Source organism: Lytechinus variegatus, chromosome 9 (genome assembly GCF_018143015.1).
Source record: "Lytechinus variegatus isolate NC3 chromosome 9, Lvar_3.0, whole genome shotgun sequence".
NCBI classification, from domain to species: domain Eukaryota; kingdom Metazoa; phylum Echinodermata; class Echinoidea; order Temnopleuroida; family Toxopneustidae; genus Lytechinus; species Lytechinus variegatus.
In genome coordinates, this window is record NC_054748.1 from 2344245 (window position 1) to 2366792 (window position 22548).

General features: G+C 35.9%; 1 protein-coding gene across 1 annotated transcript; it reads left to right on the forward strand.

The window, feature by feature from the left end:
* The first annotated feature begins 349 nt into the window (after positions 1-349).
* LOC121421434 lies at positions 350-21461 on the forward strand. Its single transcript, XM_041616127.1, has 6 exons — positions 350-549; positions 6712-6876; positions 17772-17854; positions 18186-18286; positions 19094-19143; positions 20480-21461. Exons 1-6 carry the CDS (start codon positions 409-411, stop codon positions 20606-20608), a joined length of 669 nt encoding a protein of 222 aa, XP_041472061.1. The 5' UTR covers positions 350-408; the 3' UTR covers positions 20609-21461.
* Positions 21462-22548: the final 1087 nt, after the last annotated feature.

Genomic DNA, 22548 nt, shown 5'->3' on the forward strand with positions numbered 1-22548 from the left:
TTAGTTCAAAAGGCGTTATGACACCCCCCAAAAAAAGATATAATAATTAAAAAATAAATAGATAAAAAATAAATGACGGAGCACAACACAAAATGCACAATACAAAACAAGCAAAGCAAGCGAGCACATAGTTCGGCCTTTTAAAACTGAAATTTTAATTTTGTTAATATGATATGACGTAATTTTCACAAAAAATAATTTCAAATACGCTTTTGATTTTCCTGTAGGCCTACTGTTTCACCTTTTTATTCTTTTTTTCGCGGTGGTCATTTTTTTTTCATTTGTAGCTTTATTTCTGTCTCTATCTTTTTAAACTTGCAGCGTTGCGTAAAACGACTATTCTTGGCCCTTGGTTGACCTCTGACTGGTAACCCGTCGCGGGGGTGCGTGATTGCGGCCACGTGGATTATGGAGGCACTAACGGTTCCTCCCCTGCCATCGATGGGGCGGAAGCGGGTAACAACAAGAGGCGGTGTCCCTCAGCTCACCACCAAAAGCTCTACAGATCTACTACCGATCGAAATGCGCATTGGGACGAGTAAGGACGCCGTAAGTTATTGTTTGTTTTTAAAGGGGAATGAAACCTTTGGAACAAGAAGGCTTGTGTCGAAACAGAAAAATCAAAGAATAAGAACAAAGAAAGTTTGAGAAAAATCGGACAAATAATGAGAAAGTTATGAGCATTTGAATATTGCAATCTCTAATGCTATGGAGATCCCCCATTGGCAACGCGACAAGGATGTGTGATGTCACACATGAACAACTTTCCCTTTGATGGACTATAAAACACCCTGAAAATGTGTCTTTTTGCTTTTTCGTATGGTGATACAAACTCTTTATCCATGATGTATTCTTTAAGAATCTGTATAACATGCCCTCCTATAGAAAGAATACATGTTCTACTGATAGATGTAATAAAAGAGGCAATTTAAGTGAAATATATTCTAAAGTAATGGGAGAGTTGTTCAAGAGTGACATCACACATCTTTGTCGCATTGCCAATGTGAGGATCTCCATAGCATTAGTGATTGCAATATTCAAATGCTCATAACTTTCTCATTACTTGTCCGATTTTTCTCAAACTCGTTGATCTGTTTCTTTGATTTTTCTGTTTTCACACAAGCTATCTTGGTCCAAAGGTTTCATTCTCCTTTAATCGTTTTTGTTTGCTGAAGATGGTTAAAGGGATTGGTTAACATTGGTTTGACTTTTAAAAGTCACACCAATGTTGCCTGTGTCTGTGATATGTTACAAAAATGAAGCCCAGAAAAAACTGCATTCGAAAATAATTATTTAGTGATTCAAAAATTGAAATATAAAGTGACCTGAAACACCATCCTAAATTTCATCCCATACACTTATGTGTACTATTTAGGCGTCTATAAGACGCCTATTTACAAAATCGGGGTTTGCCTTGTAGTTTTAGCTTTTCATTCTTAATAATGGTTGTTTTTAGGGTTTATTAGTTCTAATACATGCACTTGTACACACGTTTCATCTTCGTTTGAGAATTTTTTTAAATCGGCTGCTCACAAAGTTAAACAATACCTTTAAACCAGGGGGCGGGTTGTCTATATTTCTTGTATGATGGTCATTTTTTTTCCGTGTCTACTGCCCTAAACCTCCTGGGCTGATTCGGGATTTCAAAAAAGGGGATTGGGATCAGAGATAAAAATGCAAAGAGAACTTAATCCCTTTAAACTGATAGTGGCCTCATGTAAATTATTAAAGAGAGAGGTGGGCTACAAAGGAGAAGAGGGAGGAGAAGAATAAGGAGGAGAAGAAGAAGAAGACGAGGAAGAAGAAAAAGAAGAAGAAGGAGGAGGAGGAGAAGAAGAAGAATAACAGGAAGAAGAAGAAGGAGAAGAAGAATAAGAGGAAGAAGAAGAAGAGGAAGAAGAAAAGAAGGAGGAGAAGAAGGAAAAGAAGAAGGAGGAGGTGAAGAAGAATTAGGAGGAGGCGAAGAAGAAGGAGGAGGCGAAGAAGGAGGAGGAGAAGAAGATGAAGAAGAAGAAGAGGAAGAAGAGGAGGGGGAGAGGAAGGAGGAGAAGAAGGAGAAGAAGAAGGAGAAGAAGAATGAGAAGAAGAAGAGAAAGAAGGCGAAAAGGAAAAAAGTGGAAGAAAAATGAGAAAAGGAAGTAAAAAAGAAGAAGAAGAAGACAAAGAAAAGAGGGCAAGGAAAAACATGAAATAAAATCAACGCTAAAATTTATATACTGGGAAATAGTAAATATCAACACCATCCTCCGGCGCAGGCCTATATTTATCTAGATTTAGACTATATCGCTCTGTTATTAAAAATAGATCACCAGATTCTGTCTGAGATTTAAATGGATTACATTGTAATATCTATCTATCAACCTAGCTCATTGCCAGTGACAAGCGAGGTTATACAGCGATAGTATGATGCAATATAAAACCGTTACCATGGTTATAACGAAGAACGAATAGGTTTGGCAAAAAAACATTTTAATCAATATCGATTGCTCGAAGATGAATTTCAATGATTTCAATAAAAATGGTGATGTGAAATTACCAGGCAACTGAGGCAAATGGCACAATTCAATGGTAACTAAAACGACGACAACAACGATGATGATGATGATGGTGATGATGATGATGAAGATGTTAGATAAAGTTGTGGGTCTGAATCTTTTATTTATCATCGTAAAACAGGGCTTGGTTCATGTCATAGCCTTTACCGTTTTGATTTAATACAAAAACAATATTGAAATATAATAATCATCTTGGGAGCATCTCACGAAAGGACTTGTCGGATAAAAGGTCCGTTTTATCCGATTGTTACCATAGCAACATTGCTTCTCAGTCAACCAAATTGATGGAAAGTTTTCAGATATGACAACTTGTCCTGTCGGATGAAAAATGTTATTAAAACACTCCCCTGATCACGGAAAAAGAGAGGATGTAGGATATTGGGACTCCCCCGATGATTGTTTATTCACACATACGATTCCGTTTTATAATTATGAGCGTTTTGAGAAAATATTATATAAATAATAAATATATGAATAAAAAAATCTTTGGAAGGTAAACAGAATCTCATTTTAAATAGGATTTTTATAAATTTGTCACTGAAATTCTTTTCAATTTTTCTTAATTACTTCAACTCAATTGCTATTGGGGGATTTCGACTTCTAAAATTGCTTTTTTTGTCTGCATATTGTGAAAAAATGGCAAAGCGCGCCCGAGGGTACAGATTTCATGTTACTGCGCACGCGCATTAGGATCTGTAGTCTCGCCCTGGAGCTCTGTCGGAGCGGATTTGATCCTCACCAATCATTCATGGTGTCGAAATTGGATTTTTAGGGATTAATTTTTGACAGCCAACCAATACGGGCTTTTTGCTACATCGTTTGCAGAAATGTGTTACAATTATGTTGATAGCCTGGGTTTATTGATCGGGGGGGGGGGGGGTGAAGTAAGAAAAATAAACAAAGAGTAAAGGATCTTTCAAAACTCTAACGTAAAGAAAGATTAAAAAAAAGTAAGAATATACGCGTACAATATAACTCATGCATTAAAAGAACAAAAATAATCTAAAAGTGGCCATGTGTTGCCCCTATTTTTATTATTATTGTTATTTTTTTTTTTTGGGGGGGGGGGCTCATGACGACACTGCCAGCTTGCGAGATATTGTGTAAGTTGTCAAGTCGAATTTGATAATTTTGTGTTTAACATGGCGACATGGTAATGTTGCTAATTGATCTATTGATAAACCAAGCCATTGATAAACCAAGTCCACTTTTAAATAGCCCAATATATTAATTTGGTCTTCAAAAAGTAAAATACATCAATTATCATGTTTGAAAGAGGAGTTCTTCTTCCCACTGTCAGGAACTTGAAAATTGAAAGGTTAATAAAAGGTGAGACACAAGCGTTTCTTTGACTGACCCCCTTTTTTGCAGACTGCTTGGATGTTATGCTGCGATTGCACAGAGTGCATACTAGTATACTATGCTTGAGTGAACCCCAAATTTCAAACCTTCTTTACTCCTTATTCTTTGAAGCTCTCACTGAATTACTTCTACATCCAATCATGTATTTGATTTGGTTATTCTTGATTAATTTCCTAACGATAAGTACAGTCTTGTAAATCTTTGGATGTGCTTTTTCAAGCTCAATAAATATCTAAATTATTCATTTTTCGTATTTGTAGTTGTTTATAATATGTATTTGTGTACATTCCACGGACCTACTAGCAAAATTTGTCCATGGTACATACAAAGGAACTTTTGCTGGCAAGCACCATAATCGTCTCTGGACTGTGTGGGCGCTCAATAAGACGTCACTATTATCATTATTATTATCATTATTATTATTATTATCATTATTAGTATCATTATTATTTTCATTATTATCATTATTATTATTATTATCATCATTATTATTATTATTATCATTATTATTATTATTATTATCATTATTATTATTGTTATTATTATTATTATTATCATTATTTTCATTATTATCACTATTACTATTATTATTATGGTCATCGTCGTCATCATCATCATTATTATTGCCATTATCAACAATTCACTTTTGGCGAGTTACTATTGGATTTTGTATTTCGGAAGGCATGTTAATGATTATCAAAGAATTAAAAAAATATGGATTTGTCCTCTGCTCATCCCATCCATTAAATCGTTGCTCTGAAAAACCAAGCCTTTAAATACGATATTTTTCTCAAGCCGAACTGCCTGGCGAAGATGATTAGGGCAGTCACAGCTTGGTGCTTTACTCATAATATCGTTGATGAGGGGGTTGCCATGGTGACCACGCTCCAAATACCATCCTCATCACCTCGTCATCCAGAACTGTTTCAAAACAGATGCGGATCTATATTTCCGTCTCAGGGGAAGGAGGAATGGAAGAGTAAAAGGGTGGAATGTTCTGAAACTCACGATGATCTACACGAATCCATTATCTATCCGTTTCAATTTTCCCCGTTAATACTACACTATAAAATCATGAAGTGCTAATTTAGCACTTAGAGTGCTTGTATAGTGATTGTGGAGCGTTGTGGCCCAGTGGATAAGTCTTCTGACTTTGAAACAGAGGGTTTGCGTTCGAATCCCAGCCATGGCGTAATTTCCTTCAGCAGGAAATTTATCCACATTGTGCTGCACTCGACCAAGGTGAGGTGAATGGGTACCCGGCAGGATTAATTCCTTGAATGCATGATCCTGAAAGGCAGCTCGAGCTAAAGCCGGGGTAATAATAATAATAACAATGCGCCTCGGAATAGAATATTTCTAGATAGATGGCGCTATATAAATGCCTATTATTAGTAGTATTATTCTACTACGAGTGCTGATTTACTAGTTTAAAATTGAACTAGAAAATCAGCACTCGTAGTGTAGTCACTATACAAGCACTGTAAGTACTAAATTAGCACTTCATTTTACAGTGTAGAAACAAAGGGTGGAATCAGAATCGGAATTCAACAGAAAGTTGGATTTTTGTGAGAAATTATTCAAGAAGGAGCTCAGAATATCGAACGTAAATTATCAATATCACCGTCGCCATTGCTACTAACACTTGTCACGATCTTGGTCACAATAATATGATGATGATTATCACCATCGCCAACACAACAACCATCATCATCATCATCAGCAGCAGCACCATCTTCACCACCATCACCACCATCCTTCTAATCCCTCCTCCTGCCATTCGCTTAATCATAACATCATCATCATCGTCACCCTCATCATAATCATCATCACCTCCATCACCATCATCATCATTATCATCGTCGTCGTCATCATCATCATCATCATCACCATCATCACCATCTTCACCACCATCACCACCATCCTTCTAATCCCTCCTCCTGCCATTCGCTTAATCATAACATCATCATCATCGTCACCCTCATCATAATCATCATCACCTCCATCACCATCATCATCATTATCATCGTCGTCGTCATAAAAATCATCATCACCACCATCCTCCTTATCCCTCCTCCTCCTCATCATTTTCGCTAAATCATAACATCATCATCGTCATCATCACCATCGTCATCGTCATCATCATCATAATCATCATCATCTTCGACACCGTTACAATCATCATTACTATCACCACTATAACTCCACCACCATCATCCCCACAGTTACCGTCATCACCATCATGATCATCATCACCATCATGATCTTCTTCATCGTCATCATCATCATCATCAGCTCCATCACCATCTCCATCATCACTACCACCATTACCGTCACAATAATAATAATAACGATAATGATATTAATCATCATCATCATCATCACCATCACAACAAAACTCCACGAAATCTTCATCACCACCAGCACCCTCCACGATCATCACCGCCATCACCTTCATAATCCACCTAATGCTGTCCTTCTTCGTTTCTTTTCTCTCTCTAACGTGATTCTCACCGCCATCACCTTCATCATCAACCTTATGCTGCCTTTCTTCGTTTCTTTTCTCTCTCTAACGTGATTCTCATCTAATGATAACATCCTCCGTCTCCTCCTCATCATCAATTCGTCATCATCCCAACCACCGCCTCCATCACCACCACCACCACCACAAGTCCACGACCATCATCACCGCCATCGCCTTCATCCCCAACAGTATTTTTAATGTCTAGGTCTCAGCTGATGTCATTCTCCGTTTGTTTTATCTTTATTTTCTTTCTTCTTTATTTATTTCCAGCAACCAGCAGCTATCGTCAAACAGCGACAGGTCCAACGCCTTGAAGTGCCTGGCGAACCAACCCGTAGGAAATCTTCCACAGACATCGAACACCAACGAAGGGCAGCAGAGATGCACTTTGAAGCAACCACTGTCGTAGAAGGCGGCATTTATATCAGATGCGCGGTAAGCATTGATTGGTCAATCAATCATTTTTAATGTATTTTGTCATTGAATGCTCTTTAGCTTTCTATTTTCAATCATGACTCGTGTCTGTCACGTTTTAAATAAACATACATATAAAAAAAAGGTAAGTAAAATAATGATGATGTGTTGCCTATTCATTCACTGGTGTGGGTTATATTACGAGTGCTCAGTGCACTCATTATCTATTACATCATACATAGAGTTAATCATGTATGGTGATTAATTCAAGTAGCATCACGTTACCAAACATATTCTAACCAGTATGATGTTGAAACAAAACTTTCATAATGACATTTTATTCTGTGACGAACCGCGAGCCGATGCAAAAACCTGAAATGCGCACAAATTGCCGATGCAGAATCGGCTTTCTGGGGGGCGATTCGTGAAAGGACTTGTCGGACGTTTTATCCGACAGTTACCATAGGAACAGTGCATTTCAGCCAATCAAAATCACGGAAAGATGTCAGATCTGAAAACTTGTTGGATAAAAATATTGATGAAACGCTCCCCTGTTTACACGTAGTAAAAAAGCCGATTCTGCATCGGCTCGCGGTTCAGAACCTACTACTTTGGTGGTGCAATTTGCCGGTTCTGAACCGCGAGCCGATGCAAGTTAATCGCGTTTACACTGTACCTATCCCCAATATTGCCGCGCATGCGCTGCCGAGGGTGCCGGTGACGTCATAATGAATACACGTAGTCAATCTGCACCAAATCCGCCGAGGAACCAAATCTGCAAACTTCCAACCGCGTCAAACCCGGCGGATATGGTTCCAAATATGAACGATATCTATTTTAGCTTCCTAAAATGTTAAGATAGAATAGATCCTGAAAATTGAAAATTGCTGCGTTTCATTGTTGTATACTTGTAACTTTCTGTTTTTACCGAAACTTTCTGGGAAAAGAAGTCGGGATTTTCCGAAATATCGCGAGCTGTAAAATAATAGTCAACGTAAGTCCAGCACCTTGCACGATGAGAAAAGAATCCCCAGCGTGCTTCACAATAATCTGTATATTTCTAAGAAACAATGAAAATAATTGTTTTAAAACTGTTTTATATATAACTGTAGAAAACTAATAGGAAACACGTTAATATAAAGTTTAATTTACTATACATTCACTACATGAAATGAAATATGCACGTTATTTTCGTTTACACAAAAAAAATCATAAAGTAATATTTTGGGCATTTTTATCTCAAAGATAGTAACTATATTTTGTTCAAAGCGTAACCGCTAACTAATTACAAGTAATGCAAATTAGTTGCTTTGCTTTCAAAAACTTGTAATCGATACCATAAAAAAATTGCTTCATGACAACTGGCATATCATTCTTTATCCCGGTCGTAACAAAATTCGGGCAATAATAAAGTGAGCCTAAACCTGGTCTAAGTGACCAATCACAAGGAATTAAACAACTGAAATGCGGGTGCGGAACAGAAATAATGAGTTACGTATGTTAGATAGGATATATCAGGAATATTGGAAGTTGCTGCGTTTTATTGTTGTTTTCCGTGAAAAAGAGGTCAGGTCTTCCCAAAATATGAGCTGAAGAGGAATTTCGAGGTACATGTATTTCATGAACATGGCACGTTGAGAAAAGAATCCCCAGTGTGCTTCTAAAATTTGTAGTTTTACATTTTTGAGCGTCAGATAAGACAATTCTCTTATATATATAAATGTAAAAAGATAATAACAAACAAGTTAATGTAAAGTTTAATTTACTTTACATTAATTACAATTAATAAAATATGCAAGATTTTAAAATTTAAATTAATATATCATTTAAAAATATTTTTAGCATTTCTATTTCACTAAAGCATCAAATATAGTAACTATAACATTTTCTTTTCAAAAGGTAACAGCTAACTAATTAAAAGCATTGCAAGTTTGATGCCTTCCTCTCAAAGATTTGTAATCGATACTACACAAATTTGGCTTTACGATACTTGGCATATAATTTTTTACACCGGTCGCAACAAAAATCGGACAATAAAAAAAGTGAGCCTAAACCTGGTCTACGAAGCTCAAAATTTCTGCTCGCGCTCCGCACCCGCATTTCATATTTATTTTCCTTTATTGTCTGATTGTTGTTACGACCGGGGTAAAAAAATGATATACCAAATAACATGAAGCCAAATTCGTGTAGCATCGATTACAATTTTTTGAGAGCAAGACAACAAACTTGCATTGCTCGTAATTACTTTTGAAAAATACAATATCACTTGTTTGTTGTTCGAATCGACATGATTTAAGCAAGCCACGAACCCTATTACAAACAGACTAAGCACAAAAGAAAACGGGCGACAATGGCGCATTGCACGTGTCTACTGCTCTTAAACATTCTCCTAAACATATTTCCCGCCACATTTGCACAATAAACCCTATGTAAACGCGACAAAGCAAACATCCCTTTAGATTATGTCATATTTTGTTTTGTTGTTACCTTTTAGGTCATAAGGTTCAGCAGTGTACCTTCACAACTGGTAATTCACGTGTCGGTGGGAAAATATCGTGATCGATCCCAAAGTATAATATCGATTACAAATCTTTGAGGGAATAAAAACCTTTGAAAATGACTTTCAAGTACTGGTACATTGTAATTTGTTACTGAAGCAATATGATAAAGGATAAACGGGAAGTATAGATTAAAGATTTTTGCTGCAGGAGTGTGGCATTCATCTTTATACTGAAAAAATACACATCTGGTAGGTGTGATAAACATTTTTTTCCTACACAAAATCTACAATTTCATTTATGAAAATAATCATGAGAAAAAAGTATTACATTTTCTCCATTGGCGCCAAAAATATTTCCCCAAATCAAGCATTGATAAATGCAGTTTTTTGAAGAACAACAAAAACATCCCTTTTTCGTTGGATTTCAGTGGTGTATTTAGTTTACCTCAGTAAACCTTCTCATCCCTCAATAAGAATAAACTTTATATTACCATTTCTTTTTATATTATTATTCTTCATGCTAATGGTTGCATGATATTCAACACTGCAACTTTTTCTCTGATAGATTAACCTGTGAATGAAAGATAAACTATTGAAATGACTTTATGATCATAAATCCAGCCACTATCGATGCATGAAAAATAAGTTATCTTAACGAAATATATTTGTACGTGCGTTCATTAAACTGTAAAAAAAGACATTGCTATAATTTCAAATTCAATAACATGTTATTAGTAATTATATTTTTAAAACATTTTCAGTGTTGCTCTGTGAACTGTACTCTATTTAGACAGTTCTAAATATTTTTTAGCCCGAAAAACCTCACTTACCAACGACGAAATAAAGTTCATCTTGGTCAGCACCCATTTTGTCCACTTTCCATTGGTCACGTGATCTTAGATGGTCTTACCGTAGTTTACCAACAACTGCCTATAATGACCAATTGGTCGTAAAAAAATACGAGCTGTGAAATTCAATACAACTTCATAATCGACCTCGAAATATTGCATCGATTACAGATTGTTAACCCCCAAAAAAACAAACACCGAAATATGATTGTTTTTAATGCTTTAAAAAAATAAAAACATCAGAAAATATTTTTAATTACATGGTATGGGGATGAAAATGTGACAAATTTAGAATTCTTTTTCTATTAACCTGGTTTTTTTACTTTTAAAAATATTTAACATATTATTTGACCTTTCTTGGACATGCAAGCATGTAAAGTGCCCGCAAATATATGGCAAGCACAATTTCATAATGCCATCCTCAAGACATGAATAGAAAGTGTTCCACTATCCCCACATTACCGGTAATATCTCTAATTAGTTAGCTTTTACCATGGAAGGTTCGGCAGTCGGTATACAAAAAAAAAAATAATAAAGGTTTGGAAAATTCGAAAATAGCAATCAAAGAACAGTTAAAGCGGTGTGTGTGCATTTGAGTTTTGTCATACGTGTATCAATCAGATATGACTATTTACGTCTGGGACCGACCTTTAACGTTACCATCTGAGAGACTGACCAGGTTTCGAACCTCTACATAAATTTGTAACTTCCCCTCAGAATGGATTACAGGCGCACGCCACAACGCCAAGTGAAAGGGATGGTACGGGCTCCAAATAATTATACGTACAGAAATAGAAAAATTCTGAAAGCAAAAAGCTGAAAATTCTATTTAAAAAATAGGATAAACAAGAACGAGGTTATTAAATTTAAAAGTTTATCGATATTTTGTGAAAACAGTTATATGCACAGCCTCATGAATATTCATTAGGTGGGCTGGTGATGTCGCATTCCCACATAATATTATGTTATGTACGACTAATGGGTAGCATTTCATTACTAAAACCTATTTCAGAAAAACACATTAATTAGCCCCACTGTCCACTGAAATCTGAGTTATAAACCGATGCACGTGTGAACACGGGTACATATCGGAACACTTTTGACCCATTGGCAAAATTCGTTTTAAAAATGGGTCAAAAGACGACCTTGTGTGTGCCACATGGTGAATAAAGGGCATGGATATGACAGTGGTTTCTTAATAACGTAATAATGATAATAATGACAATAATATTAATGATGCTCAGTTTTATTTAGACAACTGGCAGCCGTCGCTCTGTTTTCAGGAGTTTTATACATTTTTATTTTTTTTTTAATTCTCGTACACAGACGGCTCGCGATCGTGCAGCCGCCATTAGTTGGTTCACAACGCAAAATACCCCCGTCCAAAATGTTCCACTGCACGGCTTTAGGATGTGACGTCACGATAAAAAAAATGAATACGCATATGCTGGCTTAATGGTGTGCGAGATTTCCATGAAATTCCTGGATTTTTTTTATAAGTTCCCAAACCTTTCCTGGAAGCGTCAAAATTTCCCGCATTTGGGTTATTAAGGAACCATTGAACCGCACGCATTCACAGGTACCTGATGTCCACTGGCATAAGTTACGCGCCCACACGCGAATTTCTTCTTATCAGCACGATAATCATATTTACCGTGCTCGGAGAAAGTTGATTTTCATCTTTTACGATTTGGCACTACTTATGTTGGCAAGAAACTTTATTTATACAAAATTTACTCCCGTATTTACTAGTATTAATAATAATAGATTAAAGGAATCAAATTCGTGAAAGTTGTTGCATTACTCGTCTATATAATAAATATATGTTATGCAATATAAAATGCCGGAATTTCAATCTTTAATGGTTCCTGATGACTTATCTTTCTTTTCTTTACATGGTCGGGAGTGAAATAATTTCTCTATTGATAAGCAAAGGGTAGAGTTTAAAAAAACAATTCAATTTTCTGAAAATTTCATTGAATTTTTACCGTTCGCCATCTGGGAATGCTGCTTGTTTATGACGTCATAAATCAAATTATTGAAATTCTAATAACTTTTTCATCTTTCCATGGACTTTTCTCCAACCTTCTGCAATATTTAGAATTCACTTTCAGCCGTTGTTACAATAACTCTTTTTATATGGGGGGGGGGGGGGGTAGTAAACTTTTCTCTTTAAATGCAGTGAAACATCATTATCGATCACAAATTATAGCATCGATTACCGATAAGAAAAAACCCAACATAACAGGGCAAAATATATTCCGTTAATTTTTGGTAAGTTTTATTATAATTTATATAAGAAATTTTAAAATTACATATATTTATATCATTAATATTAAATAATGCAACAATTTTCACGAATTCGATTTGTTTACTACATTATTATTAATAACTAGTAAATAAAACAGTAATTTTTTGTATGAATAAATTTTCTTCTTGTCTAGAGAACAGTGATAAATCGTAAAAGAAAAAAATATACTTTTTGCCCGCACGGTAAATGTGATCATCGTGCTGATAAGACATTCGTGAAACTCTTAAACTTCATCACTTTATTCCTCTACATCCTTTTTGATGAAATTTTCATCTTTCTGCTTGCTTGATTTTTCTCTATTTATTCAATGTAACATTTGTCTGGGCTGGACTTAAAAGGACAAGTCCACCCCAACAAAAACTTGATTTGAGTAAAAAAAAGAAAAATTTAACAAGCATTACACTGAAAATTTCATCAAAATCGGATTTAAAATAAGAAAGTTATGGCATTTTAAATTTTTGCTTATTTTTAACAAAATAGTTATATGAACGAGCCAGTTACATCCAAATGAGAGAGTTGATGACATCACTCACTCACTATTTCTTTTGTATTTTATTATATGAAATATGAAACATTTTTATTTTCTCGTCATTGTCATGTGAAATGAAGTTTCATTCCTCCCTGAACACGTGGAATTCCATTATTTTAACATTTTGTGCTTCAGGCAAGGAGGTCCTAACCGTCAAATTCGTAAAAATTGAAATATTGTATAATTCAAACAATAAAAAACAAAAGAAATAGTGAGTGAGTGACATCATCGACTCTCTCATTTGTATGCAACTGGCTCGTTCATATAACTATTTTGTTGAAAATAAGCGAAACTTTGAAATATCATAACTTTCTTATTTTACATCCGATTTTGATGAAATTTTCAGCATTGAGCTAGTCTGATTTTTCTCTATTGATTCAAATGAACATTTTTCTGAGGTAGACTTGACCTTTAAGGGGGGGGGGGGGCCAGCAGGTACCTTTATGTATACTCCATTTTGATACAATAACATATGGACGAAGAGCATTTCAATATTCAGTTCCTCATTTATTGAATAAACTTCCTGATAATATAAAAGAACGCTCTTTTAAATATATGTTAAAGTGATACATTTTTCAAAGACAAATTCTACTTCTTGATAATACATTATCTAGTAACTGGTCATACTTCAGTCTAAAATACGTATGGTGCCTAACATAGGTAATGTTAAATCATGTATTTAGGTTCGATATGATTTTTTTTCTATCTCCTCATTTCTCGAACTGCCTTTAATACGCTAAAAGACTCAAATGTTATTTTTGACACCGGGTCAAGAGTTTCCAACGGCCGTTTGCGTTCTTGCACATAAAACGCTGCGTTTTTTTAGACTTGTCGCACGATGATTATAAAGCACCATGCGTCCAAAATATTTAACATTTTTTAAAACCTTCCTACGCATAGCGCTAATACAAATTCGACATTAAAGATAAAAAGTTTTATATTTCATTTGCTAGTTAAAAAAGCATTGAAGTGGAATATGTCAATTACTGCAACAAATAATACTTATTCTTAAGTCATTGGAAAATATATTTTAAAAAGGTAACCCAGATTGAAATTGAACATTTTTTTAGATTGTGTTGGATTTTTTTTTCAAGTTTGATGTTTTTGTGTTTTTTAAGACAAGTTCACCAAAAGTTGCCATAATGCCTGTCGCATTTCCAGTTATTTGTGATCGATAATGATGTTGTAATGCATTTAAAGGGGGAGTGCACCCTGAAAAAATTGTAAAAATCGCAGAAAATAGTTTAAAACATTGCCGAAGGTTTGAGAAAAATCAATCAAAGAGTGAAAAAATAGAATTTCAATTATTTGATTTGTGACGTCATAAACAAGCAGCACTCCCATATAGCGAATGGGTAAAAATTCAATGAAATGTCATTTTCTCAGAAACCCCCGCCAAGTGAGTTTTTGGTATCCTTTCTTCAAATTGTTTTTGCTCCCTCATGCGTGAATGAGGAATAATCTAAGTAATATCAGATGAAAGAAGAGATTCTAAGCTTTACATTGGTAGGTCATTAGTCTATTTTATTAATGATTATGTTATGGTAATCATCGCTAAATCTCGGTTTCGTTTTTTCTGGGACGCACTGTATATGACTTTCATATTTTATGAAATAAACATGTCATGTTTGGTATCAAATTAAAGCTAATGAAACATCAAATGTAAATATATTGATTACTGGGTATTTAAATGACATTTTTGTCAGTTAAACGTCATTTTAGGTCATAAAAGGTCAAATTGCTTTGAAATAAAGTAACATGTAATACATATAAGGCGAAAAATATCATGTTTTAAATACAAATTAGTTAGGAATTATGTGCATTTTGTGCTGAAAGTTAAAGAGAAATGCCAGTAGTTGCAGTAAATACTGATTTCATGAGAAAGTCTGTAAAACCAGGCTTAATTGTCAGTATATCATCGAAGATCTACTCTAGATCTGGTACAGTTACATAAACTGAACTTTGTGAAATCTTGAAATCTACACTGAAAAATGTTCACACTGAAGATCACCAACACAGATAAGCGCACGTGGGACAGTGTTTAATTATTGCCTTGAATGTCGTGCCCGACGCTTGACCCGAATCCTGAGCCTATTTGCTGATTTCTCAGCAATTACACAATTTCTTCCAGAATCCTTTGGCACACATGCTTTATTTATACAAACAGACACTTTGGTGGTCATTTCATTGGATTCTGTACGAACTCATTTTGATTTCGTTACCACAACTGGAATTTATCTTTAAGTTTAGGATGCGCATATTAAGAATCCGATGGGTGCGACCTTGGCATCTTGAGAATTTTTATTTCTGGGACGTCATAAACCACACAAACTTTCTTACATTCTTCTTAGTTGTTGATTTTCTATTGTGAGGAATAAACGTATCATGTTTGATATCAAATTATAGCATATGCTAAATGAAATCCACAAATATGAATCACAAGGCATTTATGTTGCGTTTAGACCAATTAAAGGTCATTTAAGGTCATGGAAGGTCAAATTAGGTCACAAATTTAAGCATTGCAACAAATAATGCGGACTCATGAATCTCATGAATGAAATAAAACAAATGGGTTATCATATGTATCTAGGGCTTTAGGTTATGTTGAGGATGTGTATTTTAAGAATCTGACAGGGGCTACTTTGGTTAAATTGGGGCAACGTCATTTTTGACGTCATAAACCACATCATCCTTTTCACATAGGACAACCTCTTAATTATGACTTATCTATGATCCAGTGTATGGAATATGTTTGGTATCAAATTAAAGTTTATGAAAAATGGATTGCGCACTTATACAAAAATAAAACACACTGTGTCATAAACAACAACGGCTATGCCTAATGTCCTGTTCCACATTTTATCAGTTATCTTCTGAAGATGTCATGGGAGTAGAAGCATATATGATTTTTCTCTGACGACACTGATATTTCTGTTCTACCAGACTGTTCTCCTTTTTGGGTTTACAAGTCTTCTGCATCCTGATGAAAAGGCAATCGATATGTGTGGTATTGAAACGAGGAGAAAAAGCTGGTTGTGCACAGACAATTCCTTTCATTTCAATTTTGCATTGGGTCAACATTCTAACCCCCCACGCGTCAGCGCCACTTATAAATAAGAACATAATCATAAAACACTCGAGCCCCGCCGACAAGACTGAATTGAAGTGATCGGAATAAGTTCAAGTGTAGAATCGATTATTATTAAGTTGTCAAGGAAAACCGCTTAATACACAATAATCTTTTAGCTTTTAGTGTTAAAAAATGCGAAAAAAATATGTTTTTAATAATAAAATTGTTTATGTAGACAAAATATTTTATAGCAAAGCTTCATTATTGCCACTTTGTTATAATCAAAGTAAATTTCTAGTATAAACTAGTTTCAGGAAAGATAAGTATATTATATAGCAATTTTAACGTCTCGAGAAGCTGTTAGTAAAATATCATCCTGTTCTAACCTCTATGATTTCCATGTTTCATGTTCAATGTTTCATGTTCAATGTTCTATGTCTTAACCACCACAGTGCGATGGCTTGCGGCATCGGATTTCCGTGACGGTGGAGGCAGCGGAAATAGTCTTTTTGGAAGCGCTGGGCGACGCATTACGCCTAGTGCTAAAATCTACTCTTAACGGGCAAATCCCGTTTGGTCAAATACCCTCCGTTTATACAATTCGTTTGGTCTTACCCAAAATGGTCCAAAACCAATTCGGTGACACAACACGACACTTGCTTCTGAGTGACATTTGCTCCGATTTTGTATCATGTTTTATAGGATTGTAACAGAGCTTTTGGTATAAAAATATTGTAAAGATGTAGCTTTGGAGGTTATATTTCATGCTTGGCAAAGCGTACATATTTTCTATCGGAGGTATTATCGCCAGACCAAATGTCGTGGAACCCCGAATTCGTGTACATTTCGCTCGTTTAACAGTAATTTGTTCAAATTGCTATTACGAGACTATATTTCAATGAATAAATAAGTAAATAAATGAATAAATCAGTAAATAAATCAATAAACAGACAAAGAAAATATAAATAATGTACAGTAAACAGCAATTTTGTTTCATATTCAAACCTTAGAAGGGGGCAAATAAGTACTCGTGAAAAAGTAGCAAATGTCACTAGATTGAATGGTATACATGTAGCTCGAAGTGCGAGTAAATATATTTGGTGTACATTGACATGATTGACTTGAAAACGGAGTGTTTTAGTCTCATCAAACCCCCTTGAATAATATTATTAATCTCATTAAACAGAAAGTGCGAGTACCAGACGTGACGAACGCATCTCGGCTCTAAGCAATTTTTTCATTAAGTTGTGTAAGAGAGAAACGCCCTATTTCTTATACGTACTATAATAACATAACATAAAATAATTGTAATCCCCCCACGTTTATCTCTCTTCCTGTTTTTTCTCCTTTCCTCCATTTTCTTTCTTTCTTTTTGGCCAGCCGATTGGGTCGGGGGAGGGGGGGGGGGGCTCATCTGTTGTTAAGTTACTTCTGAATTAACCGCACTAGCCGTGTCATGAATCTGGTGTTAAAAGCCGTTGTGCAAGATTTGTATCGGGGGGGGGGGGGGTGACTTTTCATCACCACCCCCCAGATACAAATAAACACTGATAAAATAACTTTTGAACCTGTGTTTTCTCTCTCCACCCCTCCCCATCCGTCTCACTCTCTCCCTCCCTACCCCTCTCTTTCACTCTTTTCCCCCTTGTCTTCTGCAGCTGAATGACATGGAAACGTTTGCCCAGTTGAGTACATCGAGTTTGAAAAGCGGAGTCCCGACAGAAAAGGCCAAGCTGCATGGGTAAGTAGCTTTATTAAACGGGCCCTAATTCGTGCTCACTTTGGTTAAATTGTTTATAATTATTTTTAAGACTACCCCCCCCCCCCGCTGTCGCGTGTAGGATGTATAATCCCCACAGGGATTATTATTATGTCCACGATATTCTCTCATATTTATTCTCTTCATTCCTCTCTCATTCGTTCCCCCTCCAACTCTTTGCCGCTCCCTCACATTTCATGTCCCCACCCCCCTCTCTCCATCTCTCTCTCCCTCCCTCTTTTTTCCTCTCTCCTCCCTCCCCTCTTGTACACACACATACACCCTCGCCCCCTCTCTCCCTATGTCAATCCAGAGTCTCAAGAAACGTCAAGACGAACAACGGTCGACAGACAGCAGCCTTACGTCTTGGTCCGATGCTACTACAGACACCGTTTGAGATCCTTGAAAATAACGGTGAGAATATATCAAGGGAGACATTTGTTATTGTGTCCCCTCCCCTACTATTTTGAGTAAGGAAGACGCATTCCCCTGAGATTTCTGCCAATGGCCATGAAAATAATGTTATTATTTTTGTTATATTTATGACCTTTATAAAACAAAAATGACCCTTCCCCTTTGAAAAATACTGGATCCGCCCATGTCCCTTGTATGAATTTTTGGTTATTCATGGGAAAGTTAGGGATTAAAATCTAGGAAAAGAAAAATTGTGTACAGCCAGCGACCCCAAAACCAGTCGCAGTCGCAGTGGAAGGTGATCTCTTGACAGCCAAAATAGTAATTTGATCTACAAATAGCAATCTTTTTTAAAGAAAGCTTATCTAATGGAGGTCTTTTGAGAGGCATGGAACTCCCCCCCCCCCCCAAAAAAAGTTAAATAAATAAATCAAAATCAACAACCAAGGAAAAAGGGAAGGAATGTAAAATCGTGAAATCTAATATTATTTCTCTGAATATTATGTCAATATTATTTAAAAAAAATAGATTTTAGTATTATAAAGGTAAAAAAACCTCGCTCGCTTGCATTTGTTTAGAACTTTCGCCTCTAACTGCCATAATTGGCCCCCTTCACATATTGACTCGTTATGCCAATGGGCGGCAATTTTTTGGTGTAGTTAAGGGTGGTGATAAGATGTATGAAGGTAAATGATGTTTGGGAGGGTTATGTTGCCGAGAACCTGATATTCTACCCAAAAAACAACATTATCACCAATCTCTCCCCAATCTTATTCTTCTTTTAAATATTCTCTCTTTTAAATGAAGATTCAAAAGCCTTGCCCGTTATTGGAATAGATGTCTTACGGAGATGTAGGGTAAGTTTGTATTTTATTTACTTGTAGAAATTGTTTCACCATATAATCACAGAATGAAGATGTAAAGGCCACCGCACACCTTACAACTGTTCGCCATCCGATTTTTGAAACATACCGCATTTTGCTCATTTTCTGAAAATGTGAAGGGAATATTTTATTTCATTTAAGGTTGAAATTAATTGAAAGAATACTAATATAACCATTTTGAAAGATTGCAAGCCTTTATTTTAGAGTAAAGACCAAATTAGTTTCAAATCCTAGCCAATCGCACGACTGCTATATATATGACGTCATTACGACCAGATATAGCACCAACAGGTGTTAAAGTAGAAACCAATGGTGTTGCATTATCCAAGGGTGTTGAACTACACTACAAAAACACTGGACTTAACACCAGCCCGGTATCTATATCGGTCAACGCCAGAGAGTTGTTGAAACAACACCAATTAAGAATCAAACCGATATTGATGTCACACTAATTGTGATTGCCTAAATGCCACATTGGTGCTAGCCTAAAACTAAACCAGTGTTGTTTCAACACTTCTCTGGTGTAGATCGATATAGATACCAGGCCGGTGTTAAATCAACACCAGCGTTTTTGCAGTGTACCACTGTAAATTTAACATACGAGTATTAATGAAAGGTGTGGTCCTCTACACTCTCCAAATGCAAAAGAGATAATCTAGTCCCTAATCACATCCCTCTTGGAGTGAAGATACTAGGGAACAATCCCTTTTGAGTGGACTTTAATCCTTTTAGAGTGTATTACGACTCCTTTTGGAGTGAACCACAAGAGGCGGTTCAATCCAAAGGAGTCATAATAAAGTAATGCACTCTACAGGGATCCTTCCAAATGGATTGGTCCATAGTATCACTATGATATCAGTGCGATTAGGGAATAGATTAGCTATTTTGCATTTAGAGGCCCATAATCTTACCATGGTCTAACTCTGTGATAAAATTATGGGAAGCCAAAAGCGTCCAAATTTGTATTAAGTTGTATGTTTCTTATGTTAACTGTGCTCTTTCCTGATTCATCGATGGTGAAGACAATCATCTCTTTATACTTCCTAGACAACTATGAGTGGTTCGAGAGCAAAATGAGTCGAAATATGATGTCTCTACTTTTAGTGATTTATGTAACAGTTGGCTATCCATACTTAAATCACAACTTTAAACCTGAGTTTCAGCTAAACCCGACTACAAAATACGGGCCAGAGAGTATATACACAAGTTCACACCAAAGTTTTTGCCGTTTATATCTTTTCATGATACACTGTCTCACGCCATCCCCCTCCCCCTTTCTCTCTCTCTCTCTCATATTACTGGGCGACAGTGTGTGATTGACATGGACCGGTCCCTTTTAACGATAGGTGGGGATCTTGGCGGCGCCATCCCTCTCCTTTCAGAAGACGATGTTTTCCACGATTCCAGATTGGTACGGTCCAAGTCCTCCTTAATCTGACATTCAAGACAGACGATTGTGACGATACCATTTTGCCCAACAGGGGTGCGTTCAATTTGAATTGGCATTTGTTTGAGGAACTGAATTTGTCTGCATGAATCGGACACACAGTCGTCAGAGAATAAATGGGATCAGTTGCTCTTGAAAAGTGTATTCAACTGTCTTATCGATGTCATAAAGCTCCGGAAGTTCGAAGTTTTGCACTTAACGTTAAAATCATACTGTCTTTTAATATGTACAGTGGTGCTAAAAGTGACCAGAAAACGAACACATTTCAAGTGTTCAAGTTCTGCCATGTTTTAGATACTTAGTTGTGAAATAAGGTGATAAAATATAACATCCAATAAAAATTGTTTCTCTGGGCTCACCAATCATTGATTGTTGTGTTGTTGTCTCCATTCAACATTCAGCATGAAGGAGTGTATTATTTTCTGTTGGGGCTCACGAACTCTTTAGCACCACTGTACATGTATATGTAAAAGTTTTTAGAGAGTAGAAGAATATATGTAGTCTGCTGTGCAAATCCTTCATTCGAGTTAAGGGTCTGAATATGCAGCCTACTCATGCCTTGTGTACTGAAGGCCCTCTCGCTGAATTGAAACGGCAAGTAAGAAGTTTTGGATGCTAGTCTTTGCGTGGAGACGCACATTCAATCGGGGTCTGTGTGTGCAGACTAGGATATATTTACGTTGCATGTTATTTGTGATGGTTTTACAAACAACAGAGTACATGTATTGTGTTTTTGTGTATCATTTCATATTGTCATGTTTCGTAAAAAAGCTTTCAGTCTCTTTCAACATAATTCTGCATGGTAACAAATAAATATACTTCTAAAATGCATTTTGGAGACCAGGGGAGCGTTTCATCAATATTTTCATCTGACAAGTTGTCAGATCTGACATCTCTCCATGATTTTGATTGGCTGAGAGGCACTGTTCCTATGGTAACTGTCGGATAAAATGAGACTTGTCGGAGTAAACGTCTGACAAGTCCTTTCATGAAACGCTCCCCTGGGGAGCGTTTCATCTATATTTTCATCTGACAAGTTGTCAGATCTGACATCTCTCCATGATTTTGATTGGCTGAGAGGCACTGTTCCTATGGTAACTGTCGGATAAAATGAGACTTGTCGGAGAAAACGTCTGACAAGTCCTTTCATGAAACGCCCCGCAGAGAACAAAAATAATAATCATAATAATGAATAAACACATAATTAAATGACTGAATAAATAGATTAATAAATGAATGAAAAAATGATTAAGAAACTGGCACAAATACAATAAATATGTAAATAAATAAATGAATAAATAAATAAAAATAAATGAATAATTTAAAAGATGCACCGATACCCCCCCCCCACAAAAAAAGATAGAATGCCAAATTCAGGAAGTCATTAATTTTCCCAACAAAGAAATATATATACCAATAAAAACTTTTATCACAGGAAACAAACTAGACCTTGAATCCTTCAGATTAGGTACTTAGATATAAAATATATATACTTTATTCATGTGATTCAGAATAAAGAAAGCATAACAACAGAATTTCATTCACATGAACATAGAATTAATTCCATACATTTAGATCTTGATGATATTTCACAGTTTTGTGGGCTAACATTTCTATTTTTTCATAATAATGATATTAAATATTCATTACTTCAATTTCTACAGTTGTTTTAATATTCATTATTACAATTTTTTGAATATTCATGAGTGTTGTTCATTATATATCAATTTCCAGTTAGTTGAATAAAAATGAATTCCTCCTACTGCTCCATGATATTTGCTCCGGCGACAATTGCTCCGGCGACAATTGCTCTGGCGACAATTGCTCTGCTGCAAATGCCCCACATTAAAGTGGTTGGTTAACATTGATTTGACTTTGAAAAAATCTGGGCTAGAAGGTCACACTTGTCACCTGTGTCTGTGATATGTTAC

Excerpts from the sequence above, each read along its gene's own strand:
- LOC121421434 (XM_041616127.1), top strand. The coding sequence starts at position 409 with ATGGAGGCACTAACGGTTCCTCCCCTGCCATCGATGGGGCGGAAGCGG. Across the intron at positions 550-6,711 it reads TTGGGACGAGTAAGGACGCC|CAACCAGCAGCTATCGTCAA; the intron begins GTAAGTTATTGT and ends ATTTATTTCCAG. Across the intron at positions 19,144-20,479 it reads ATGTCTTACGGAGATGTAGG|TGTGTGATTGACATGGACCG; the intron begins GTAAGTTTGTAT and ends ACTGGGCGACAG.